Source organism: Rhincodon typus, chromosome 12 (genome assembly GCF_021869965.1).
Source record: "Rhincodon typus isolate 14 chromosome 12, sRhiTyp1.1, whole genome shotgun sequence".
Taxonomy (NCBI): Eukaryota; Metazoa; Chordata; class Chondrichthyes; order Orectolobiformes; family Rhincodontidae; genus Rhincodon; species Rhincodon typus.
The window spans coordinates 48812037-48838765 of record NC_063343.1 but is presented as its reverse complement, the minus strand read 5'-3'; the positions used below and the strand labels follow the sequence as shown (position 1 = coordinate 48838765).

At 40.0% G+C, this 26729-nt stretch overlaps 1 protein-coding gene across 1 annotated transcript in view; it reads left to right on the top strand.

The window, feature by feature from the left end:
- Positions 1-15415: 15415 nt before the first annotated feature.
- Positions 15416-26729, top strand: part of LOC109918571 (PDZ and LIM domain protein 4-like) — a 107229-nt gene continuing 95915 nt past the window's right edge. The window contains exon 1 of the mRNA XM_020518500.2: positions 15416-15630. Within this exon, the coding sequence (XP_020374089.1) occupies positions 15538-15630 (93 nt within the window). The 5' untranslated portion in view covers positions 15416-15537. The remainder of the gene's footprint in view (positions 15631-26729) is intronic.

The window sequence follows — 26729 nt, the reverse complement described above, 5'->3', positions numbered from 1 at the left end:
AAATCAGGAACAAAAACAAAGTTGCTGGAAAAGTTCAGCAGGTCTGGAAGGATCTGTGAAGGAAAAAACAGAGTTAACGTTTGGATCTGGTGACCCTTCCTCAGAACTGGACCTGAAACGTTAACTCTGTTTTTTCCTTCACAGATGCTGCCAGACTTGCTGAGCTTTTCCAGCAACTTTGTTTTTGTTATAATTCAGGAGAATATATCCCATCAAATTGTTAAGAACAAACTAGCCAGTAATAGTACATCATGGATGGATAAAGTTATAAAGTCAAAATTTAAACTACCATTAAGGACTTACAGTAGGTATGCAAACAACAGAAGAGGGGTTGAAATAGGGTTAGCAAATAAATTATAAAAACTTAGAAGGCTGAGAGAAACCTTAAGATTGAATTATCAAGGGTTATGCAAAACAATGTAAAAAATTCGACAAAAACATAAATGACAAAAACAAAACTAATCAGGCTTAGGATAAAAATCCTGGTCCAGATTTAGGAATAGATAGAGTGTGTTGTTGAATGTACATAAAATCATGGAAAAGGGATTGTTGTCAGATAACTAGCAGACGGCCAATATATTATCTTTATTTCAAAAAAAGGAGATGGAAAAGGTCTAGAGAACTATAGACCAATTAGTTTAATATTCGTTGTAAGGAAGATAATGGAACCCTTATTTGAAGGTGTAATTTTTAAAAATCTAGAATATAAAAATATAATAAAGAATAATCAATAAAATAAAACAAAGAATTGTGGATGCTGAAAAACTGAAACAAGAACAGAAATTGTTGGAGAAACTCAAGTTGAAGATGGGTTACTGGACTCGAAATGTTAACTCTGCTTACTGTCCATAGATGCTGCCAGACCTGCTGAGTTTCTTCAATGAATAATCAGTGTCTCTTTCAAAAGGAAAAGTAGTGTTTGAGCAATTTCACTGAATTCTTTGAAGAAGTAATAAGAGTTGCATTATTTGAACACTGTTATATTCTGTAATACACACTTAGAAATGCATATGAAAATGTTACTTTATGTATTCTCTACATGAATCCTGACATCTGGCTTCCCATTCTCGATACTGGGAGATTTGGCATGGTTGATATAAGGGCAAAAGGTTGATGTAGGTAGAAGACATAGCTAGCATTAAGTTGACATAGAGACTAAAAGGCCACAGCGTGAGTAGAGGGGCATAGTTTGTTATAGATAGCATCGAGGCCAAGTTGAGGGCTGAGTGGCAAAGGTTGGCATAGAAGGTATTATTTGATTGGGAGTGAGTACGGGGTATGACATGTTAGTTTGAATATGACATGAGAAGTGTGCCCAAGGGCACGCAGAGTTGTGTGGAAACAACATATCCTTTGCTTTCTTCTTTTTTTATTAAACTGCAACAAATTGCCAGTGCAATAACATAGACACTCTGTGAAACCCTTCGGTACAACTAGCAGCCTGTACTGTCATTCCAAAGTTGCCTGAAACTCACAGAGAACCCTGTCACCTACAATGGAAATCTTAAGTCAGGTATGCAGAGCTGGGAAATGTCTCATCTCCATGCTTCAGACCCAGGAGCAGAAGTTCAGGCCTTAGACTCCATACTGTAAAAAAATCTAAGGACATTCAAGGAGATTAAACAAAAAGATTTTTGAGCTGACACCAGAACGGAGAAATTCCAGCTGTTGGGAAGGATTGATTTGGTTGGGTTCTGCTCTTCAAAACAGAGAAGGCTGAGTTGTGGACTGGTAGATCACACTTTAGGACTGTTAAAGATTTGATAGGACAGAGGTAAAGAAGTTATTTCTCCTTGTTTAGAAGACCTGATATCGGAATCATAAAATTAACAGTCACAATAAATCCGAGATGGAATTTGGGGGAAATGTCTTTATTTACCAACAAATTAAAATATAGAAACTGCATCCACATAGAGTAATTAAAGTAACTTATGTAGACACATTTAAGAGAGAACTAGATAAACAGAGCAGGGGAAAAGAAACAGAAAATATTTTGATGTGGTTAGGTGAAGAAGGGTGGAAGATGTTCATGTGATTTAAAGAATGGAATTGTTGGGCTGAATGGCTTGCTTCTTTCATTTAATACTTGATAATACTCTTTAATAACGTACTGAATTTTCTTGCTGTATATCAACGGAAAGAAAATCACATAAAATCGCACAAGAAATTTCAAAGAAGCAGACGAAAAAGTTATAAATGTACAGAACCACTGCAGGAGAATATAATAAATAAATATGTATTGAAAAGGTAGAAAGCATCTATACTTTTAAAAGTATTTATAAACACAGCATAGTTATAAAGTGTTGTGCAACTTTCAACTTTACTAACTTGCATTGTACACCTATCAGAAGCACATTGTAAATGTTGTGTGAAAGCAGAATGCAGAATGCACTATTGAGTTCAAATTTCTGGACTTTGGCATAACCATTGTCTGCAATGATGCATTGCTCAATCTGATTTTTCAACATTTCACCTTTTCTTCTACTGTTGCCGTTTTCAATCAGTTTCTGCATAATTAGCAAATCAGTAACAATAACACTAACAACAGTAACAATAAAAGCTCCACAAGTTATGTTTTCATATATAGTATTCAGAAGTTTGCTTCCATCATTTATGCATCCAAAGTTATTAACATTTATAGCTTCACATGGACTCCGTAAATAATCTGGAAATGTGATATTTAAACCGCATAAAAGGATGTCAAGCTAGCTAGCAAAGAGTCTGAAAAAGAATGGGAATTGATTATAAATTCAATAGTTACTTTAAACAATGATTTTGGAGCAGCAATTCAGCATTGGCAACTGGAGTGTGTAAAAAAATGTTAAGTAGTCAATACATTGAGCTCTGATGAAGAGTCATCTTGACTCAAAATGTTAGCTTGCTCTCTCTCCATGGGTGCTGCCTGATCCGCTGTGATCTCCAGCATTTGCTGTATTCAGAACATATTTAGCCAGGCTTGGCTCCATCAATGGAGTCAAACATACAAGCAGCAGTTATCAAACAATAGACAATTCACCCAAGAGCCTGGGATTTATGGTCAACCTGGGATTTGTGGCATGGAAGCCTATCCTGTGAGAATTACATTATTTAGTGCACTTGCGTAAACAATCTTTAATTTTGAACCATGCACCTTAAAACAGAGTTCAGATACTGAACAATTTTTGGACCATGTTGATCAATTAAAGATACGCGTGTTGTAATGAGGCATTTTGGAGGGATCTTCATTCTGTGTACCAGACAGTGTGTATGCAGCATTTGGTTGGAATAGTCTAGGATGAGACGTCATCATTTTAGGCTAAGGGATAGTAGTTTTAACACAGAGCCGAGGTGGAATTACTTCTCTCCAAGGCTCCTGAATCTGTGGAATTCACTGCCTTAAAGTGCAGTGGATGCTGGGTCACTGAATAAACTTAAGGAAGAGATAGACAGATTTTTAATCAGTAATATGCTAAAGGGTTACAGAGAGTGTGCAAGGAAATGGAATCGAGGTTGAGATGATCATATTATTTGGGGGAATAGGCTCAAGGGATTGAAGTGCCTCCTTCTGCTCCTAGTTCATACATTCATAAGATTCACAAAGCCTCTACAATTTCATATTTCAATGTTATCATGCATATACAGATATATAGATAACTGAGAAATGAGAGGGCATTATCCAAGTACATACTGGCTTTCATATGATGTACTAATTGGATAAAATTTAAAACTTCTGTGCTTTAGGTTCTTTACTCACATTGCTTTTTTTTGTTCTTTTAAGTGAACTTAATAAAGTTTTATTTAGTTTATACAAGCTATACTTTTTCTACATGCAACATCTGAAATAGAGGAATTGGAGTAATATTTGATATATCCATGATTTTAATTATTATAAGTAACTTGTAAACATAGATCATTTGCTGTCATGTAACAACTTTGGTTGCAGCTTGCCCAGCATAAGTGCAGACTTGCCTAAGTCTCTATTTCAATCTCCACCATTGATGAATCCAATGCTATCCAATATACACTAACTGTTTGCAAAAATGCCACAAGGATGGGAAACACATATGCTTATACATCCCAGAATCAGTTGAAATAAAAAGCATAAAAAGGGTAAAGACCAGTAGTAATATGGAGGATTGAGAAAGTTTTACAAACTAACAAAAGATGACCCAAAAAAATAGATAGGGTGAAAATAACCTTTGAGGGTAGACTTACAAATAATATTAAGAGGTTTTGTAGGTTGGATCTGCACTCATTGGAATCTAGAAGAAAGAGAGACAACCCTTTTGAAACACACAAGATTCTTATGGGACTTGACAGGGTAGATGAGGAAAGGCTGCTTCCACTTGTGGGAAAATCTAGGACCAAAGGGCATAAATATCAAGAGAAAGAGACAAGGGAGAATTTCTTCTCTCAGAGGGTGGTAAATCTATAGAATTCTTTATGGCAGAGCGCTATTGATATTGGTTCATTACGTTTAATCAAGGCTGAAGTAGTCTGATTTTTAATCAGTGATGGAATCAAGGTGATGGTAAAAGGCAGGAGAGTGGAGTTGAGAATTATCAAATCAACCATAATCTCATTGAATGGCAGGGCATACCAAATGGGCTGAATGGCTTACTTCTGCTCCAATGTGTCATGGTCTTTTCACCACGTTGAAGGCTTTTAAAGTGTACTGGTTGGCCACTCTTGAATACTGTATACTTTGGCCACCAAAAAGAATTCCAAATCCTCAACAACGCATAATGAAGAACATGACAACTGATTGCTACCATTACAGCAATTAATTATAAAAAATGAGGAAATGAATCAGACTCTTCAGCTTTACAAGGAATGAATCCGAATGTGATAGCAGACATATGATGATAAATAGAAAGGAAAAGGTAAAACCAGAGCACAATTTTAGATTAAGCCTTGACTGTCTATAAGGGGATAGAATATCTACTGGTAACAGAGTAGCTTAGGTTTACTGTCAGGATGCACTTTGTTTTTGCTAAGTGATTGAAAGAAAGGAAATAAATGACACTTAAATGGTTCTTTTCACAAATTCAGGGTGTTCCATAATGCTCATAGTCAATTTAGTAATTATTGTAGTGTAGAATGGATTGAGTGCCCTTCTCAAATTGTCCTTGTGATATTTCACTACATAGTTTTAAAAGTAACCATTTTGAATCAATGTCATTACTTATTTGCTTCAGATGATGTTTGTTGTTATTGGTTGCTAGACAGTCTGTTTCGGTTTTTCTGGAGAGTCTAGAGCTAGGATACATAACGTCAAGTTGTACTTCTCCTCACAATCATTTATAGGAAGGTTAACTGAATAAGGTAAAAACAACATGGATGTCAATGCCCCCCTCCTGAAGCAGGCTAGAAAAACAGGGGGTATGCATTTCAAGGCTATAATAGTGTGAAGGCTTCAGATGAAAAGATCACTGCCTCCCCAACTCTGAACAATTAATTGCAAGATGAGAAATAATTTCCATTGATGGAAACCAGAAATATAGGAAATGCCCACTGCTCAGCTTGCCACACTGATATTGCCATTGGGTAAAGAGATAAAATGGTGTGAAATTTCATTGTCATATTCTTAATACATTTGTAACATTCTTAATACATTTGTACATTGGGAGATTTTGCACAGGTCCCCACTGGATCCTGGGGATATACCATTCACGTAAAAATTAACCTGTTAACTTGATGGTTACTGGGAAGAGATGGCCACCCAGTCTTTCAGAGTGCAAATTCTTTCACAGCAGATTCACAGTTCAATTATATGTCCTTAGTCTGCACTGGTACAGAGTTTCAGTCATCTGGAGGAAATTACAGTTTAAAGGCTGTCTTTTTATTGTGTTTTTCTTTAACAAAGCTATGGACTGAAATGAGAAAAAGCCATTTTAAAAATTAGCATTTGAAAGGGTGGCTGCAGTTTTGAAGCAAGTAACCTGGCACCAATGGAAAGCATGGTAAACAACTATTGGAACAAGTAGTAACTACAGGGAGGCAATGGCCTAGTGGTATTGTCACTGGACTGTTAATCCAGAGATCCCGATAACGTTCTAGGGACCTGGGTCTGAATGTCGCCATGGCAGATGGTGGAATGTGAATTCAATGAAATATCTGGAATTGAGAATCTAATGATGACCATAAATCCATTGTTGATTGTTGGGGGAAAAACCCAACTGGTTCACTAATGTCCTTTAGGGAAGGACATGATTGCTTGTGGCCAAAATTTGTAATGTACGTTGTTGGTCAGTGCATGAGATCCATATGCAGAGTGATTTGACAGAGGGTGTGTCATCATTAGGCTGAGTAAACTAATGGTCCCTTAAATCACCCATAGGTGCAGCATCCAGCCCAGAAAATAAAGGAAATTTGCTCTGTCCACTGTGAGTATAACTATTTTTCATTATTATTGCATGTTTCAAAACTGGTGGAAAATGGTAGTTTATCCAAGGCATGCTTCTGTGGGTGAGATCCAGGGTCCATCTGAAAGGCAAGATTTCCTCTCCCTAAAATGTTATTATGCCCTTAATGTGGTTGTCCCTGTCAACTATACATACAACCCTTTTATTTAACGATGAATATTGTCATGACCGTGGGCCAAACCCTCGAGTATTGTGGACATTATAAACTTGTAATTCCAAACTATGATTTTTTTTTGGGCTGATGCAGCCAAAAATGGCTATTGTTGTAAACTAAGTGACTGTCTGAAGAGAAAGAGAGATTCTCATGGAATGTTACACCTACAGTTGTGAAGGAAACATCAAACAACAAAGAAGACAGAAGACAAGTCAAAACAGACTGGACTGTGATTTCTTATGACAACAAAGATAACAAGGGGCTGACAACCCCCTGCTCAACAGCAAACCACCTTGCTGATTATCTTCAAATTACAGGCAGATTTTGTGTTTTTCCCCTTTGAAGTATATACAAGGATAAGTGTCAAAAAGCCAGTATCAAATCTACTGGAAAATACTAACGAGGCTGAACGTTCTCATGTATCCTAGCCTGGGGTCACAGGTTAGCTGTGAAGGTCACAGACTAAGAACTAATCCCTTGTCATGTCTGTGTCACCAGTACAGGAAAACCCTCTCTCACTGAGTACAACAAGCCAGACAAAAGGAAGGAGGACCACAAAAGGACTCTCTCTGCCCTGAATACTGGAATTTAACCACAGTAAAAAGGAATCAGAACTAATGACTCTCAAACAATCTGCAAAATTAAGGATTGTGAAACTGACTCTGCAACTACCAAAGTCAAAGTCACCGGTTACCTCATTTTTAAATTAATCTTGTTGCAAATATATTGAGGGGGTGGGAGAATAAAGAATGGATGAATAAAGAAAGGGAGCTAGTTTATCCTTCTTCACCTGGGATCATAAAAGTTTGGGGAATCCGGTCTGGAACCATAATGAATTGGGGAACCCCGCACAATGTCTGGTCATATTAATGCCTCTTTTTACCCTCGCAGCTGCTGGCCTGCTGCATTATCATCAACATTCTCTCAGTTGCTTAGCCCCTCAGAGTGTTCTGCACACATGATGATTGCCATGCAGGTGCATTTACTTCCAGTTTCAGCATTTGCTGCTATGCACAGACCACAGAGATTCAAACAGCTGCAGGGAACATGAGAAGGAACATGGACAGCCATGGCCACTAAAGTTATCCACTGCCATCCCATCACCCACTGAAGCCAGGGCCATGTTGGCTTATCAATCCCCACTCTCTCACTACCCTGTACCGTCCCCATACTGTATCTGATTCAACGCTTGTAGTTGAAGTTGGGATTTTCACATTCAATATCTCCACTCCATCCCAGCGTAATGGCTCTAATCCGAATGTGTGTGTTTCCTACTTTCCTCAGCACAGGATAGCCTGACCCCTTAATAACCTGACTTGACAATTACTAATGAAACGTCAGGACTTACCGTGGCCCATCTTCAAGACTGACATGTGAGGACATGATTGATGTTACTCCAGCTGCTTTGTTGACTAACATGGACTCGCTGGACTAGTTATACCTGACCTGCAGGACTGATCGTGGCTCAATACCTGGACTGCAAGGACATGGATCCCCTGATCACACCATGTGCCCAACTGACTATGGCCAACCCTCTGGACTGAGTATAGTGGCCCCCTCCTTACTGACCAGAGACCCTCTTCACTCAGCTAAGGACTATGCCTCTCAGATTTTCAAACATGACACAGCAAGCTCCCTTAAGAAGCACTGTAATAGCAACCAAAAATGTTGATTTTGCAATGGTTATTGAAATTTAATTATTGGAGAGGACACTAGGCAAAATTCCCCAATCCTTTCTCAAAATAGTGCCATCAAACCTTTTATCGCCACCTGAGTGGACAGAGGGAACCACAGTTTAACATGTCATATGAAGATGGCATTTCCAATAGTATATTGCTTCCTCAGTTCTTCACCGAAGTACAAGGCTTGATTTTGGGCTTAAGTCCTTGAACTTACAAGCTTCTAACTCAGACGTGAGTGTTGCTAATGGAGCTGCAGTTGACATACCATTGATTTTCATACTGTATTAATGGCATTCTCGACTTTCCATACAAATAAAATGCCAGCAGCAGTTCAAAAATAGTGCTCATTACCTTCTATAGACAAAGGATGATGGGTAATAAAATGGGTCTGGCTGCTTCTCATGCATGAAAGAAACAAAAACACATTCTCACGTAGGTCATTGAATGGTAAAAATAAAAGGAACCCTTGCTGTTTTCCAAACCCTCTCCAACTCTGCTTAGAATCATCTGGCCAATAAATAACTCAACTTTGAACATGAATCAAGCCTAGGGTTTTCTTGTTGGGCATCAGTGCAAAAGTATGTAGTGAATTTACCCAGTGAACCAACAGGGACCTTAGCCATTACATTTCTTAAATTATGTATTATAAATTATGAAGCCGGTTTCTTAAATTTAAGTTTAATATATAAAAATAAATTTCCATCAACTTTATTTTAACACCAGCTTTAACTTTTTAAAGTAGATGAGGTGACACTGGCATTAAAATAACATTAAATCAGAAAATGGCAACCGGAGGGTTTATCTCATGTACTAAATCTAATATATTTGATTAGATGCATGCCAGTGACCTAGACACTGTTCTGCTATGTCTCTTGTCTTTTCAAGCACAACTTTTTGACTGAAAACATAACATGCTGCTTTGTGTCTCATTCTTTTGAAAACAAACAGAGGTCCCTGTGTTTAAAATGGATTGGAATCTGTCTCAGTCAGTGCTCATAAAATCTCACTGCTGGTACTGGTCTGAAGTTAATAGCTATCCAAGTAACGGTTTGACATTTTATATTTATAATCCTCACTGAACCATGAAAATTACTGAATATAGTTGGACAAATAATTCTTAGAAACTAAAAAAAAGTGTACAACTATTGACAGAGAATAATGAATAATTTTTTTAGAGTATTTCATGGTAAAGTGTAAGGTAAGTGTATTTATTCTGGAAATTAGAAGTGTACAGCATTTTCTCATAAATTACACTCTATTACAAATAAAGTGTGACAAACAATCTACACTTCAGCTAATATAGGTCAGAAGACTAAATGTTCAGCTTTATTAAAAAATGGTTTATATGACAACTCAGTCTCACTGCATAACATATTGATATTAATGTACGAAGCTAAGGAATGATAGGATATAAATTTAAGCTAGCAGCATATCTTAGGACTCGAGCATGCCTAGACACCGAGGAAGGTAATTTGATGAATAAACTCTCTTCCATATTCTGCCTATTACTAGGAACTTGCTCAATGATAGATTATTGAACTGTCAAGTCTAAAGTTGGAGACAGAAATCAAGTTTTTTTAAAAAAATGCACTTAGTCCAAAGGTACTCAACTCCCAGTAGCTTGCTTCCCTTTGCTTTTTACATCTAGATAACCTTTAATTTCTGAACGAACTTGGAGAAATGTCAACAAAGGCAAAGAGAGGTGGTATTCAGGTCTGACAGAAGCCAGACGTTTCTATAAAGATTGGGCTGAAATCTCAGAGAACTGAGGTAGGTCTTGTAACAATCTTACATTGGCACTTGCCTTCCTTGATGGCTGTCTCAGATTTGCTTCTGGGATTAGCAGGCCTAAAGTGATCCTGTTCCCAACTCCCCTATGGTGAAAATTATATTTAATGGACCCTGTAAACCAAGGCGAGTGTGCCAAGTCAGGAAATTCCTGAATCAAGCTACCCACTTAGGTTGCAAAAGTCCATCCTTAACAGTCTATGTGTCTTCAGCACAGCTGCCAGGATCACTGATTGAAGGTGTGAACATTCTGCACCTTCTTCCAAGTAAAGCAATCTAGGTCCCCCTTTAACCTTTGATAAACAAGCCACTAAGGTTGTTGTTGTGTTGAATTTTGAATAGGTCATAGATCAACTTCAATTCTCCACTTTATAATAAATCAGAAACGTAGTTCCAAACCATGATAACATGATAATCTTCGTAACTGGATGATATGTGATTGGAGGGTAGACCTATAAATGATGGCATTCCCATACATTGGCTGCTTTCATTCTTCACGGTGGTAGAGATTGCAGTTTTTGAAGATGCTGGTGATGAAGCTTTGGTGAATGTATCTTGTCCAAAGTATATACTGCACCCGAAATTCACTGGTTTTTAAGGTTTGGATTTGGTACAATTAAAGAGGTTGCTCTTTCTGAATGGCATCAAGCTTCTTGAGTGCTTTTGGGATAATACATCCTAGCAAGCAGGCAGAATTTCATCACTCTTCAGTCTTGAATCTTGTAGATGGTTGAAAGGTTTTGAGAAGTTACTAGGTGCTTATATGAGCAGTAACTTCCTAACCTAGAGAAATTTAAGCCCTATTTGCACAATCTCTATTCATAAGATGGTCCCACCATCCTGGAAATGGGTTTGATGAACTTCTGTTCCATTCTCTATGGCAATAATATCTTCCCTGAGATAAGGAAACTAAAACTGCACACAGTACTCCAGGTGTGGTCTAACCAAGCACTTACATAATTAAAGCAAGACGTCACTAGTCCTGTGCTCAAATTCACTTGCAATAAAAGCTAACATTCCATTACCCTTGCACCAGCATGTTAGCCTTCAATGACTTATCAACAAGGACTACACTTTCTACATCTACACTTTCCAAACTCTTACTTTGCTTCTGAGGAAGGGTCCCTTCTAAGGAAGGGTCTCCGGACCCGAAACGTTAACTCTGTTTTCTCCTCCACAGATGCTGCCAGACCTGCTGAGCTTTTCCAGCAACTTTGTTTTTGTTCTTACTTTGCTCATCTGTTTCTCCTATCAAAGTAGAAAACATTATATTTTTCCACATTTTATTCCATTGGCCATGTTCTTGCCCATTCATGAAGCATTCCCACTTGCCTTTGTATCATATGCAAATTTGGAAATGTTACGATCAGCCTCAAGCTCCAAAGAGTTGATATATATTGTGAATAACTGTGACTTAAGTACCGATCCTTGTGATATCTGACCAGTCACAGACTGCCATGCAAAAATGACCCATTTGTAGAGACACAGTCGTACAGCATGGAAACACACCCTCAGGTCCAACTCATCCACGCCAAATAGACATCCCAATCTGACCTAGTCCCATTTGACAGCATTTGGCCCATATCCCTCTAAACCCTTCCTATTTATATGCCCATCCAGGTATTTATTAAATGTTGTAATTGTACCTGCCTCTATCACTTTCTCTGACAGCTCATTCCATACACGAACCACCCTCTGCCTGAAAAAGTTACTCCTCAGGTCCTTTTTAAATCTTTCCCCTGTCACCTCAAACCTATGTCTTTTAGTTTTGGACTGCCCCACTTTAGGAAAAAGACCTTGGCTATTCACTCTATATATGCCCCTCATGATTTTATTAACCTCTAACTATAGATATGTCTAATGCTGATTTTGGCATACTTTCTTACTCCTCCTTGAGCTAGGGTCGTTTGTTTTATTGGTATGTTGGGCTAATGGATATGCCGAGTTATTGCGTTACAGCTTATGGTTGAATGCAATATTGCTGATAATAATGGCCACTGACCTCAAGAATGACCAATTTCAGCTGTTGGATCTTCCCAGAGTTTATCCTAGTTGGCATAGCGAAGATGGACTATCATCATTATGAAGATATGACTTTGTCTCCATAAGCACTGTGTGGTGGTCACTCCTGTTTGTCATGAATAGGTACATTTCCTCAGGTAAATTGAAGGAGATTGGGTAAAGTAGATTTTCCTCTTCAGTTCATTCTCTCACAATCTGGTGATACCAAACTATGCCTCGTGTGGACGTTGAGGCCCCCATCCCACAAATGCCTCCGCTTGGTTTCCCCAATGTAGAGGAGGCCACAACGGGAACAGCGGATGCAGTATACCACATTAGCAGATGTGCAACATCATCCTCCGACACTTCCGCCATCTGCAATCCGACCTCACCACCAAAGACATTTTTCCCTCCCCACCCTTATCTGCTTTCCGGAGGGACCACTGTCTCCGGGACTCCCTTGTCCGCTCCACACTCCCCTCCAGCCCCACCACACCCGGCACTTTTCCCTGCAACCGCAGCAAGTGCTACACCTGCCCCTACACCTCCCCCCTCACCCCCATCCCAGGCCCCAAGAAGACTTTCCATACCAAGCAGATGTTCACCTGCACATCTGCTAATGTGGTATACTGCATCCGCTGTTCCCGTTGTGGCCTCCTCTACAATCGGGGAAACCAAGCGGAGGCTTGGGGACCGCTTTGCAGAACACCTATGCTCGGTTTGCACTAAACAACTGCACCTCCCAGTCGCGAACCATTTCAACTGCCCCTCCCATTCCTCAGATGACATGTCCATCCTGGGCCTCCTGCAGTGCCACAACGATGCTACCTGAAGGTTGCAGGAACAGCAACTCATATTCCACTTGGGAACCCTGCAGCCCAATGGTATCAATGTGGACTTCACAAGCTTCTCCCGACCGCATCCCAAAACCAGCCCAGCTTGTCCCTGCTTCCCTAACCTGTTCTTCCTCCCACCTATCCCCTCCTCCCACTTCAAGCCCCACCCCCATCTCCTACCTACTAACCTTATCCCGCCCCCTTGATCTGTCCATCCTCCCTGGACTGACCTATCCCCCCCCTAACTCCCCACCTACACTCACCTTTACTGGCTCCATCCCCGCCTCTTTGACCTGTCTGTTTCCTCTCCACCTATCTTCTCCTCTATCCATCTTCTATCCGCCTCCCCCTCTCTCCCTATTTATTTCAGAACCCCCTTCCCCTCCCCCATTTCTGAAGAAGGGTCTAGGCCCAAAACGTCAGCCTTCCTGCTCCTCTGATGCTGCTTGGCCTGCTGATCTCAAATTGATTTGATCTTACAATGAAATTGTACTTTTTAAAAGTCATCTATCAAATACATACAGAACAATTTTGGGCAACATGGTGGCTGAGTGGTTGTACTGCTGCCTCCCTGCACCAGGGACCCAGGTTCAATTTCAGCCTCAGGTGACTGTCTGTGTGGAGTTTGCATTTTCTCCCCATGTCTGCGTGGGTTTCCTCCAGGCGCTCCAGTTTCATCCCACAGTCCAAAAATGTGCAGATTAAGTGGATTGACCATAGTGTTCAGGGATGTGCAGGCTAGGTAGGTTAGCAATGGGAAATGCAAGGTTATAGGGTAGGGTGGTGGATCTGGGCGGGATGCTCTTCAGAGGGGTGGTGTGGACTTGATAGGCTGACTGGACTGCTTCCACACTGTAGGGATTCTATGATACAATTATAAAAGCCACCTACAAGGTTCATTGCCTTTTCAATAAAATAATTTTAATTGCAAGTTCCCATATTAGCAGTCAACTAAAATGTGACAACTGTAGATGTAAATACATTATTTTGTGAGATCTTATAACTTTCCTGATATACTGATTTATTTTCTGCATTACCTGAATAATGCAACAAATTCCAAAAAATTCAGTAAAACCAGAACAAAAGGGCAGGATTTTCTGGACAGCTGTCAATTGACAAGTTAACAGGGAATGCATCTGTGCTGATACCGGCCACTCTACATTCATTTAACATTTGACATCCGGGGAGGAGGTTCAATCTTATAGAAGTGCCAGCCACTCTGATGTCCAGGAGCTCTAACTGAGTAAAGTAAATCTGGGGTTTTGGTTGGTCCAGCTGGAAAGCCCCAATGAGAGGACTGAGGGAATTTGCAGACTGTATTTATGAGGCTGGAGGTGGGGGGGGCGCTACACAAATGTATGACCCTGGGGCCACCTCCTCTAGGCATTAGAAACCCCAAAAGAGGGACTCCACCTTGCCAATACCAGTCTGTGTAGCCAGGTTACCTGCCTGGCCTGTGCCATGGATTGAATAGCAGAAGTGATGGGATTAGACCCTGGCCATTAACTTGCCGCTTAAGAGGATCAATGGACCCAAGGGGAAGTGAACCAACTAATGGTTCCACTCCCTGGCATAAAATAGGAGAGAAGACAGGGATGGGCAGATTGATGTTGAGAAGACATTTTACAAACGCCCCTGTCATCAGTCCTGCTGTAAAACTGCGTCCCTAGAATCAGAAAATATTTACAGCACAGAAAAAGACTATTTAGTTCCACATTTCTGTTGTTCTTATTGCCTTGCAGTCTTTCCTTTCCATGTTATTTAATTCCCTTGTGAAAACCACAATTGAATTTGCCTCTACCATAATTTCAGGCAATACGGTGAAGGTTGTAACCAATCACTGCATAAAAAAAACTCACGTCGAGGGGCCAAGTGGCCTACTTCTGCTTCTCATTTCTATGTTTGCAAGTTAATGTTGCATTTAGTTCTTATGCTAATCACTTGAAGACTGTAATGAGGAACATAAAAGCTGAAAAATCTCAGCAGTTCAGGCAGCATCTTCACTGATTGGCAGCTCTGATGCAAGATGATTGACCTGAAACATTGATTCTACTCACCTCTACAGAAATTTCCAGTATCTGCAGTCATTTTTGCCTTTGTATCAGTGCCAATTACTTTATAATTATGTTCTCTGGCTTTGCAAGCTTCTGTCAATGGGCGCAATGACTCCTCCACCTACTCTGCTGATATAAAGAGAGGGAAGTTGTGAGGAAGTTGTTTAGGATTGGGATTGTAAAAGGGTTATGCGGGAGGTGTCTGCAGCTCTGGGAGGAGAGTTGTGAGGCAGTTATTTGAGAGGCTAACAGGGATTGGGATTGTCAGAGGGTTATGTGGGTGGTGTCTGCGGTTCTGGGAGACAGGCAGATGCTCTTGGTAGAACTACAATTCCCAGGGTGTCTTGCGGGTGTTTACACCTGCGTGGAAGGGATGGTCCCCAGAGCTGGTCGCCTGGCAACGGGACGGCCGAGCTGTCAGTCAAGGGCACGTGACCGTCTGCGGGTCTTTGTTCTGAGTGGTGCGGGGTGAAGGAGATGATGTAATGTGGAAGCACTGAATTTAAAGGCAGGGCAGAGAGAGAGAGAGTTAGATTTAGATTGCTGCAGCTTTCACTCTTACTGGGAGTCAACGAGTTTGTTTCAAGTGTCTTCTGGAGCGACAGTTGCAGTTTAAAAATGCCACATCCTGTGACCCTTTACGGACCGTCACCTTGGGGCTTTAGATTAGTAGGGGGCAAAGACTATAGTCAGCCCCTAACTATCTCCCGGGTAAGCAACAAAGTCTCTTCAAAGGAAACACATTTGAACATTTTTTCTCTCTTTCGTTTCACTGGAGGCTATAGAGTACTAACTTGTATCGTTTTTCACTTTATGCTTCTAAAGATGACTTTGCAGCATGTGAAAGAAACTTGCAGGATTACTTGTGTCAAAGTTGCTTAAGTTCTTTGAGACACGTTACTAGATTCTTTCTTTTAAAAGGTGCACGTTTAATTGAGTTAAAAGGAAAAACCATACTCCCTACAACTGTTATTCTTCTGAAATCACGTCCTTTTGAACCAGGTGTTACCAAAAGAAACTCATCGTTTGTCTGCTTTCCACCCACGTCCCCCCCCCCGCCATATGGCTGTACTAATATTGTTTGTGAAGTGCTATCCTGTTACCGTTTGAGTTCCTTTATTGGTACTATTACAAAAAAGATTATCTTGAGCACACAACAGGTTGTCGGTTGCTTCAACTCAAGTGAGCATTGATATACTTGAGTCTTAATTATTTTAAAATAGTGACATTATTTTCTGCGATTGTACTACAATGAAAACCCAGGGGTTTCTTGAATAGTTCAAATCGTAAATGCAACAAATACGCATGCTGTATACACTAGGAAAGTTCAGTCTCCGATGTTAGTTGCTGATAACAACAACCTTGTCCCAGGAAGGGGGGGGTGATTGGTAATGACTTGAATAATGGAAAACTGATTTGATTAGGAAGTATTGTTTATGAATGCATGTGATTGTGAGTGCACTACTTGGATGAAAGAAACATTTCATTTTGGAAGAATTTATAGATAAGCTAACTTGCTGGTGAGGTTATAGTTCAGCATTGCTAGCGAGTTATGAAACGTATAAGATTGTATTTATGTTGCATGTTAAAATCAGTTCTTTGAAATTTATTGATGGGTCGAGTTTTTAATGGTATATTTTGATTTGGTTCCAGCTTAGCTAAAGGCAGTTTGCCAGTTGAGATTTCCTGTATAGACTTGGTATACATTGAAACATAAAACTTTAAACTTTAGAGTTTTGTTATATCTAGCACATGAAATAAGTTCTCAGAATAAACCTATTGTAATTGGTTCTGATTTAAGTTTTTTTTTAAAACTTAAATTGGTCCAGAATCAAGTTACACTGTACAGTACTGACCTGATACCCAAGGCCACTCATGTAGTTAAATCAAAATACCAATTTTTTTTTAAGTTGTTTAAATTTTACCAACTGATAGGGGGAAGAATACAATTTTTATGGTACTTGTAACCGTGTACAATTGGACAAAACTGATCGTAGAGGCTTAAAACTTAATTTTGTGTAATATAATTATCTAAATATCATGTGATTGCTAAAGTGCTTGAGCTTATATTGAAACCACGATGCAGTCCAGTAACTAGAACTGGATGATTTTTTTTTTGACAATTTTGAATCCGCTGTAGATGCAGTTCTAACGCTTGCAACTAATGAAATGGCACAAAGGAAGATTTGTCATTCTTTGAAAATGGATGTGGTCTGGAATAAGCTAGTAATAGTATTTATAAAATACTGGCAGCTATTTTACTTTCTATTTTTGAAATGATGTTTATATCCAACTTTTTAAAACGAGTGTTTTAATGGGGAAAAAAAAACTATATGCCTTTTACAGCATTTGTTATTTATTACCAACTTGAGAACAATGCAATAAAAGAAACTATTGGTCACCAGAATTTCCCTTTACGTTCACCTTCTTGAATGTAGGAAAATATCCAAAGGCAAAACAACGTTCTAGTAAAAGTAGGGTCACTAAACAGACACAGAACATTAAAGAATAGAATAGTACAGCATAGGAGCAGACCCTTTGGCCTAATAAGTCTGTGCTGACTATGATGCTATTCTAAACTAGTCACATTTGCCTACATGTTATCTGTATCTGCCTGTTCATGTGTTTGTTTTAAATGCCACTTTAAACATTGCTATTGTACGTACTTCTGCTGCCTCTCCTGGCTGTGCGTTCCTGGCACCTGGCACCGGCACCTAGCACCCTCTGTGTTTCTTTTAAAAAAAAACTTCCCTCGCATGTATCATAGAATCCCTACAGTATGGAAACAGGCCCTTTGGCCCAACAAGTCCACACTGACCCTCAGAGCATCCCACTCAGACCCATTTTCCCCCCCCCAATAACCCACCTAATCTATACATCTCTGAGCACTACAGACAGTTTAGCATGGCCAATCCACCTAGCCTGCATATCTTTGGACTGTGGAAGGAAACCGGAGCACCTGGAGGAAACCCACGCAGACACGGCGAGAATGTGCAAACTCCACACAGACAGTTGCCCAAGGGTGGAATTGAACTCGGGTCCCTGGAACTGTGAGGCAGCAGTGTTAACCACTGTGCCACCCTGTTTTTTTTAAACTTTTGTCTTTTCATCTTAAGCGTGTCCCTGCTACTGTTTGACACTTCCAACCTATTCCTATGTCCCCTAATTTTATTTGCTTATATTAAGTTGCTCCCTCTGCTCCAGCGAAAACAATCCAAGTTAGCCCAACCTGTCCTTGTAGCTAATACGCTCCAATCCAGACAACATTCCTGGTAAATCTCTTCAACACCCTCTCCAAAACTTCCATATCCTTCCTATAGTGTGGCAACCAGAACTGCACGCTAACTTAAGTTTTAAATGGCTGCAATGTAACTTGCCAACTTTTATACTCGGTGCCCCTACCAATGAAGGCAAGCATGCTATATGCCTTCTTTACCGTCTTATCCACTTGTGTGGCCACTTCCAGGAAGCTGTGGACTTGGACCCCAAGATCCCCCTGTATATCAATGTTCCTGAGAGTCCTGCCATTTACTGTTATAGTTTCCTCTTACATTTGACTTCCCAAAGTGCATCACCTTAACACTTTTATTCAGATTAAACTCCAGCTGTTGTTTCTCTGCCCAACTATCCAACTGATCTATACTCTGCTATATGCTTTGATAACCTTCCTCACTGGCCACAACAGCACCAATTTTTATGTCATCTGGAAAATTACTAATCAGACCACTAACATTTTTATATTAAACAAGAGGGCTCAGCACTATTCCTTGTGGACCATTGGACACAGACCTCCAGTCATGAAAACATCTTCCACAACTGCAGCAGGCTAGGCAGCATCAGAGGAGCAGGAAAGTCGGAAAGACCTGAAACTTCCACAACTGCCCTGTGTCTTCTACGTTCAAGCCAATTTTGTGTCCAACTTATTAACTCACTGTGGATTGCATGCGACTTGATTCTGTCGACCAGACTACTGAGGGACCTAGTCAAATGTCTTAGTAAAGTCCGTGTTGACTGTCCTCCCTTCCTCAGTCGTCCTCTTTGCTTGCCCCGAAAAGCTCAATTAAATTTGAGACCAGACCTCACCACCACCACCCCACCCCGCACAAAGGCATGCTGACTATTTGTATTAGGTCCAATCTTTCCAAAGCAAGTAAATCCTGTCCCTAAGAATCTTCTCCAATAATTTTCCTACTGTTGATTCCCTACTCACTGGCCTATAACTTCCTGGATTATCTGTGTTTCCCTTCTTAAACAAAGGAACAACATTAGCTATTCTCCATTTTTCTTGGACTTTGTTGTCCAGGCCCCAGTAATCTCCTTCCTTGCCTCCCTCAGTATCCCGGAATAGAGCCCATCAGGCCCTGGGGAATTTATTTTCATGATTTTCAAGGCACCAAATGCCACCCCCTTAATATTAACATGCCCTAAAATGTCAACATAATCTCTCCCTAACCATACTATCATCCGTGACCTTTGTTGAATACCAAATGCACCATACTCATTAAAGACCTAACCCACTTCCTCCGGCTGCACACACATTCTCTTATTTATCCTTGATTGAATCCACCCTTTCCTCATTTACCCTCTTGTTCCTGATATATGTATAAAATGCCTTGTGATTAATTAATTCTACTTGCCAAAGACATTTCATAGCCCTCCTAATTGCATGTTTAAGTTTTCCTGCTTCTTCTTATTCCTCAAAAGTCTGGATGGATTTCAGTTTCCTAAACCTTACACATGCTTCCTTTTTTTCCCCTTTTGACTGTACTTTCAATGTCTCTTGTCATCCAAGGTTCCTGAATCTTGCCATCCTTATCTTTCATTCTCATAGAAACATGATAGTCCTAAACTCTGCAACTGGCTTTTAAAAGACTCCCATACGTCAAATGTGGACTTGCCCCCAAACAGCCACCCCCACTTTAATTTCTCCAGTTACTGCCTAATGTAATTAGCTTTCCTGCAACTCAGCACCTTCACCAGTCTGATTCTCATCCATAACTATCCTAAAACTTGCAGAATTATGATCAATGCTCCCACACTGAAACTTCGATCACATGGCTAGACTCGTTCCCAATGCAAGGTCTGTATGGCCCCGTCGCTAGTTGGACTATCTATATATTGTTTCAAGAAACCTTTCTGGATGCACCTAACAAATTTGCCTGCATCTAAGCTCATGGAACTAAGGGAGTCCTGGTCTATATTAGGGAAGCTAAACTTACCCACCACAACAACCATGTTGTTCTTGCATCTTTCCATGATCTGTTGACATATCTATCCCTCTATCTTCCTTCTGGCTTTTGAGAGGCCTATAATATAACCCCATCCAGAGTAATTTCACCTTTTACTCTTTATTTCTACCCATATGGCCTTGGGTGATTTTTGTTTTAAGGAGAGATACTAGAATAGGATTAGTCTTCAGGCCTAGATGGTTGAATGTGAGATGTTGCTTTAGAGATGTGTTAGGAAAGTAGTGTTCTTCAATGCTTCTAGAACTGGAGGAGACTAGAGATGAACGCAGAATAAAGATGATGATGAACAATTAGATGTTTTGACACTTGCTGCAATGTACATTGGTGAGCATTGAGATAATGTGCTTGCTGAGAAGAATAATTATTGCTACATTGCATGTAGCAGAGATCTGGTGAAGCTGGCAAGTGGAAGATCAGCTTGTAGAATATTGGAATATATGAATCTGGAGATGATGATAAGAATATGGGAGATGATTTCAACAGCTGGTAGCCTAGACTAGAGCTGAGAGATTGAATGTTTGGGAGGAACAACTAAACAGTCTTTGTGGATGTGAGGTGCTCAAATGGCATCCCAAGGTTGTAAAGTCAACTTTAACTTGACACATTGGCTGGTAATGGAAAATATGGGTACAGAGTTTTGTGAGGCGGATTGCAATGAAAATTAGTTGGAGGATAACATCAGGAAGCACTAAACTTACAAGATGCTTCCAGTGTGCGCGCGTGTGTGTTGCCAGTGCCACCTTACAGGCTCCAAATGCAAATATCAAGGATTATGGCGTACTGATTCCTTTAAGCAAGTAAAACTTTTTTTGTTCATATTTCAAACTAATTGTGTCTATGAAGTGAGACACTTACCATCCAGATCATCGTGACTAAAAGATTGTGGAAACTGTGTGTACATCATGGCAATAACTTGGAGCAGAGGCAGAAGTGATCTCTTTAAATATCTTGATAGGGGCGGAAAGTATGTTAGATTATTTTGTATAGATGGAGTGAGGGTCAAGTTGAACCAGTTAACGTTATTTCCAAACTTAATGCGCCACTTTTATGCAGTTTCTTTGTATGTCTGTAACCTAGCAACTTTTGGACCAGGCCATTACTAGGCTGTGGGAGGACACTTACAGGGTTAGTCAGGAATTTGTAGACTGCATCAGTGATTTCTTCCTGTGTGAAGTTCAAGCATTGAATTTCTGCTTCCCATAAGCAGCTGTAAGTAACAAAACTAAGTTATTTTTATCAACGTAGTACTATCTTAGTTACTCCAGCAACAGGAGCACTTCACTAAAATAAACGCAAGTGCAGACTGGACATGTGCACACCATGACCTAGACCTAAGTAGTGACTTTACATAGACTGGAACTGGAACCATGCTGCAAGTGTGAACCACCAGAGGCCGCTGGATTAGGGAAGTACAATCTGTAATTTGGATAGGTGAATCCAATTTCCATTATTGTAATTGAGTCTAATTCAAGTATCACTTTGTGATTTGGATCATTACCAATGTAAATAAACAGCATAAACGTAACGCATTCTTTCAGGAGAATATCTATCACGACAACAGCATATGTTTTAAAACAGGAGAATACTTTTTTTGTTTTGTGGATCTCGGATTTTTCTGTGGCTTTTTTTTTTGTTGTTTGAGGCTATTTTGAGCTTATGCATGCAATGGTCAGGCCACACTTGGAGTTACTGTGGATGCTCTGAAGCTGAAAAATGCATTGAGGACCTTGTGTAAGTAAAGACCAAAAATGTTCCAACTGTAACGCATGGCTTCTAAGGAATGACTTCTTTTTATAAAAAAAAATCTATCTCTAGACAAGAGGTTTTTTTTTAAAAAAAAACAAAATTTGGGAGGGAGTTGCTGTTCATTTTTATGTATATTTAGTGATGAAATAGTTGAAGTGAAATCTTGGGTTCAGAGCTGTATTTTTTTGAAATGATTGAAATAGTTTAGATTAGATAGCAAGACACGACTTCACCACAGATCAAGAATGTCTGGGGAAATTTATTGAGAACCAAGTAGACATTATCTAGGATTTTTTGTGGTCATTTTCAACACTTGCTTGGCATGTTGCCTCAGTGTGCCAGGGACCCAGGTCTAATTATAGCTTCAGGTGACTGTCTGTCTGTATGGAGTTTGCACATTCTCCCTGTGTCTGTGTGGGTTTCTTCCAGGTGCTCTGATTTCCCTGCACAGTCCAAAGATGTGCAGGTTAGATGGATTGGCCATGCTAAATTGCCCATAGTATCCAGGGTTGTGCAAGCTAGGTGGATCCGCCATGGGAAATGTAGGGTGACAGGGACAGGGTAGAAGTGGGTGAATGCTTTTTGGAGAGTTGATGTGGACTCGATGGGCCAAATGGCCTGCTACCACACTATTGTGGTTCTATGTTTGTTTTCATTTCTCCAACTGAGATGGTTCAATTGTTGCGTGTTCTTTAATAGCCCTTCAAGTGGGCATAGGGGTTGGAAATCGGTTAATCTGGCTACAGCGTGATGCACACTGAAGTAAGCAAGTATGAATTCAGTCCCTGCACTGGCACTAGTAGTTCCAGTGCCACCTGTTTTTTGTTTTTTTTTTGCCACACGCTTGCGGAGTGCTGCTGTCAAGCCAATAACCAATTGGAGAATGCCATTGGTTCTTCAGAGACCGGCTGGCTAATTGCAAAACTATCTCTTTAGTGGCTAAATGGCCTTAACTCCCTTCTGACTTCTAAACCCATAGCAATGCTGTATGTCCTCTCTACTGTGCTCATCCAAAATATTCAAAATCATTACTGCTTTCCAAAATACTTGCTCCATAATAATGAATTGTTAGTTTTAAAAATTGTTTTGAAATTTACTCTATTGTGATTGGCATTCTATATTTAATGCTATCGTTAAAAAGATACAGGGTTACATATTGCTAGTATGTTCTTAACCTTGGTCTAAGATACTAAAGTCATATCTATAGATTTTTGTTTTGTGTGGATAAATATAGATGAGGTGCTGCATTTTGCAAAGGAAAACCAGGGCAGGGCTTGTACACCTTAACAGTAAGGTCCTGGGGAGCGTTCCTGAACAAAGACCTTGGAGTGCATGTTTATAGTTCCTAGAAAGTGGAGCCACAGGTAGACAGGATAGTGAAGGAGGAGTTTAGTATGCTTGCCTTTATTAGTCAGTGCATTGAGTTTAGAAGTTGGGTGGTCATGTTGCAGCTGTACAGGACATTGGTTAGGCCATTGTTGGAATACTGTGTGCGGTTCTGGCCTCCCTGCTATAAGAAGGGTGTTGTGAAACTTGAAAGGGTTCAGGAAAGACTTGGAAGGATGTTGCCAGGGAGGGTCTGAGCTATGGGCAGAGGCTGAATAGATTGGGGCTATCTTTTTTTTTCTGGAGTGTCAGAGGCTGAGGGGTGGCTTTATAGAAGTTTATAAAATTGAGGGGCATGGATAGGGTAAATAGCCAAGGTCTCTTTCCCAGGGTGGGGGGAGCCCAAAAGTAGAGGGCATAGGTCTAAGGTGAGAGGGGAAAGATATGAAAGGGACCGAAGGGGCAACTTTTTCATGTAAAGGATGGAGTGTGTGTGGAATGAGCTGCCAGAGGAAGTGGTGGAGGCTGATACAATAACAATATTTAAAAGGCATCTGGATGGTTATATAAATAAGAATGGTTTAGCGGGATATGGGCCAAATGCTGGCAAATGGGACTAGATTTCTGTAGGATATCTAGTTAGCATGGACAAGTTGGTCCGATAGGTTAGTTTCTGTGCTGTATATCTCTACTGTAATCCTGCTGGTATATTGGAGGAAGAAAGCAAATGCGCTTCTTTAAATTGTCTGAGGTTTCACTGTGCTGAATTTTATGGTGAAATACTACTTAGTCAAATCTTATGAAGTCTGTTATTTTACTTTTCTATATGTATAGATAAACCTGGTTGCAACCTATTAAAACAAACTGACTCTGATTACTGTGCTAAGCATGCTCAGTCCTTAACAGGACAACACATGCTTGAACATAACAGCTTTTTATATGACACATGAATGAATGGCAAAGGGTTGTGGAGTAAATATTTATTGAATTTCATGAAAATAATTACTGAAAGCAGCTACCACTTGAACGTGTCCAAATTGAACTTATTTTCCAATTAGGTATGTTGTTGGACATTAAGGTTCAAAGGTCAGAAATCCACATCTGGTGGCATTCTGGTTAGTTATTTGATAGCTACTTTGTCCACACAATGCACTTGGAATGGAATTCACTACAGAGTCTACTGTCTCCCTCTTTATTTTAAAAAAAAATCTATCAAATGATCTTCCTGTTGTAAGAAGAAACTAATTTTGCTGGAGAAAATCAGCAGGTCTAGCAGCATCTGTTAGGGGGTGGAAAAAGCAGAGTTAATGTTCTGGTTACTCTTCATAGTCCTAGAGTCATACAGCACAGAAACAGATCCTTTGGTCCAACTAGTCCATGCTGTCAGAACCTTTTGTAATAGCTAGGAAGCCCAAGCGGAATTGCGGGGTGGGGTATGATGAGTGGATAGTGGAGATGCAGCCTAGAGAGAGAGAGAGATTAAGGGGGTGGATAAACAAGGAGATTTTGGATAATGGGCCACAAAATAGAAGAAAAGCTAAATAAATGATGAGTGGGGAAACGGGCAAGTTGTGCTGAATGCAATCAATATAATATTACAATGGGCCTATGAGTACGTGGGAATGGATGACTGTGCTCCAAGCAACCCGTGTCATAACAGGACTGGATGTGAGAGTGGGTTTAAAACAAAAGGAAGGACGGAATCCAGTTTTATAATTATTATTGGACTCTGAGTGCTATACACTTTTTTTTAAATATTCTGGCTTTTTCTGACTAGATTGCATACACCTTGTTTGTCAATTTTTTTTTTTAAGCTTTGCATGAAACACAATACATAACAGATGGGTCCTGTTTCCATTACCAGATGAGATTTTCTACATGATAAATCCTCTAAAAAATATTTTTCAGGTCTTATTCACGGATGATAGCTTGCCAGGTGTGATGATGCCAGAATGTTCAAGTATATATGTCATAGAACGGTCAAGTAGATTTACCACACTTCTCAATTATCCTGGCATGAAATCTCCCTTTTGAGTGATCGAGACATTGGAACAGACTGCCCTATTGCTTATAAGCCAGAAAGCAATGCCTCTAAGTTTGTCTTCCAATTGACTGTAAAATTTTACAAACATCCTATAATTTGACTTCAGTTTATAAAGGTTTGTCAGTACAAAATTTTAAGTTTAATTGACTGGAATGTAGTGTATTAATTGAAGAATAGCTAATGCACGCAGAACAGAAACTCTATGGTAATGAGTAGTTTTTTCTTCCACTTCTTTTGTTTTAAAATATGGGATTTATTTTAAATTGGTTCAGTAGACTTGTATTCAGACTATAACTCTTAATCTTTAATTGCAGTAGATCATTAAGTTTCTTTTTGCAAAATCCACAGAGAATAAAATGTTATACTCTCATTTCTGATTTGCCAGCATGTTTGACATCCGATTAAACTAAAACGGGTCAGGTCTACCAGCTTGGCTCTTCTGCTACCTCCATGATTTCAAATTGGTGATGTCCCATCCAGCCTCCAGTGATATCCAAAATTTTCTTCAGCTAAAAATTAAGACCACGGCTCCCCTTCTCATATCCTGTCACCAAACGCTTACCTTTTGCCTCTGGTTCTGTCTTGCCTCCTGCTGTCTCCGATCCAAACTGTTTAAGAAATAACTCCATGAAGACTGACATCCAGTCACCAAGTCACTTTTTTCATTTATACATGCATAGTATGTGACACTGATCCAGCTAGCACAAAGACAATTACTAGAGTAAACAGAACCCCTGACACGCTCCTGTTAGCCAAGACTCCTTGATTAGAATTGTTAACCTGCTCCAATCAAGGAAATCATATTTAATGAGATCCACCTGGCTGATCTTGTTCCAATCACTGCAGTTGGTATCTTAGCTTTTTTTAAAACCCTGAATGGAGATCTGGTTCTCCATTATGTATATAATCAGACAACCAAATTACAGCTATATGACATTGCTTGCTTAAGTCAATGTTGTGCTGACGTCCTTGCCTATGCCCTTTTCTCTTTAGCCAGGCTGCCTGATTCTAATGCTGTCCTGGCCTGATTTTCTGCCACCTCCATTCTCTAAAGTTTTTAAAGCCTCTGAAATCCTGCTCCTGCTTTGTCTGACAACAATTCCTGCTCATTGCTCACCTTGCATTGTTTCCCATTCCTCAAGGCAATTTCATGGCTTAACTATCTTTTGAAACTTCTTCCAGTTCTACAGCCATTTCCTGCGCACCCTAACTCCTGTGCCCTTGTTCTGATTTCTTGTGCACCTTTTCACCCCACTGTCATGGTTGTGCCTTTTTTTTTGTTTCACCTCTAAATACATTATTTATCTCTTCCTATTTTCCTATCGTTAATAACTTCCTTTTTAAAGCCCACCTTCTCAGCTGAGCTTGAGCTTCATGACCTAATAGTTTCTCTATTTGTCTTGGGATCGTGTGCTTTATGCACCTAATGAAGCAGCCTGGGTCAT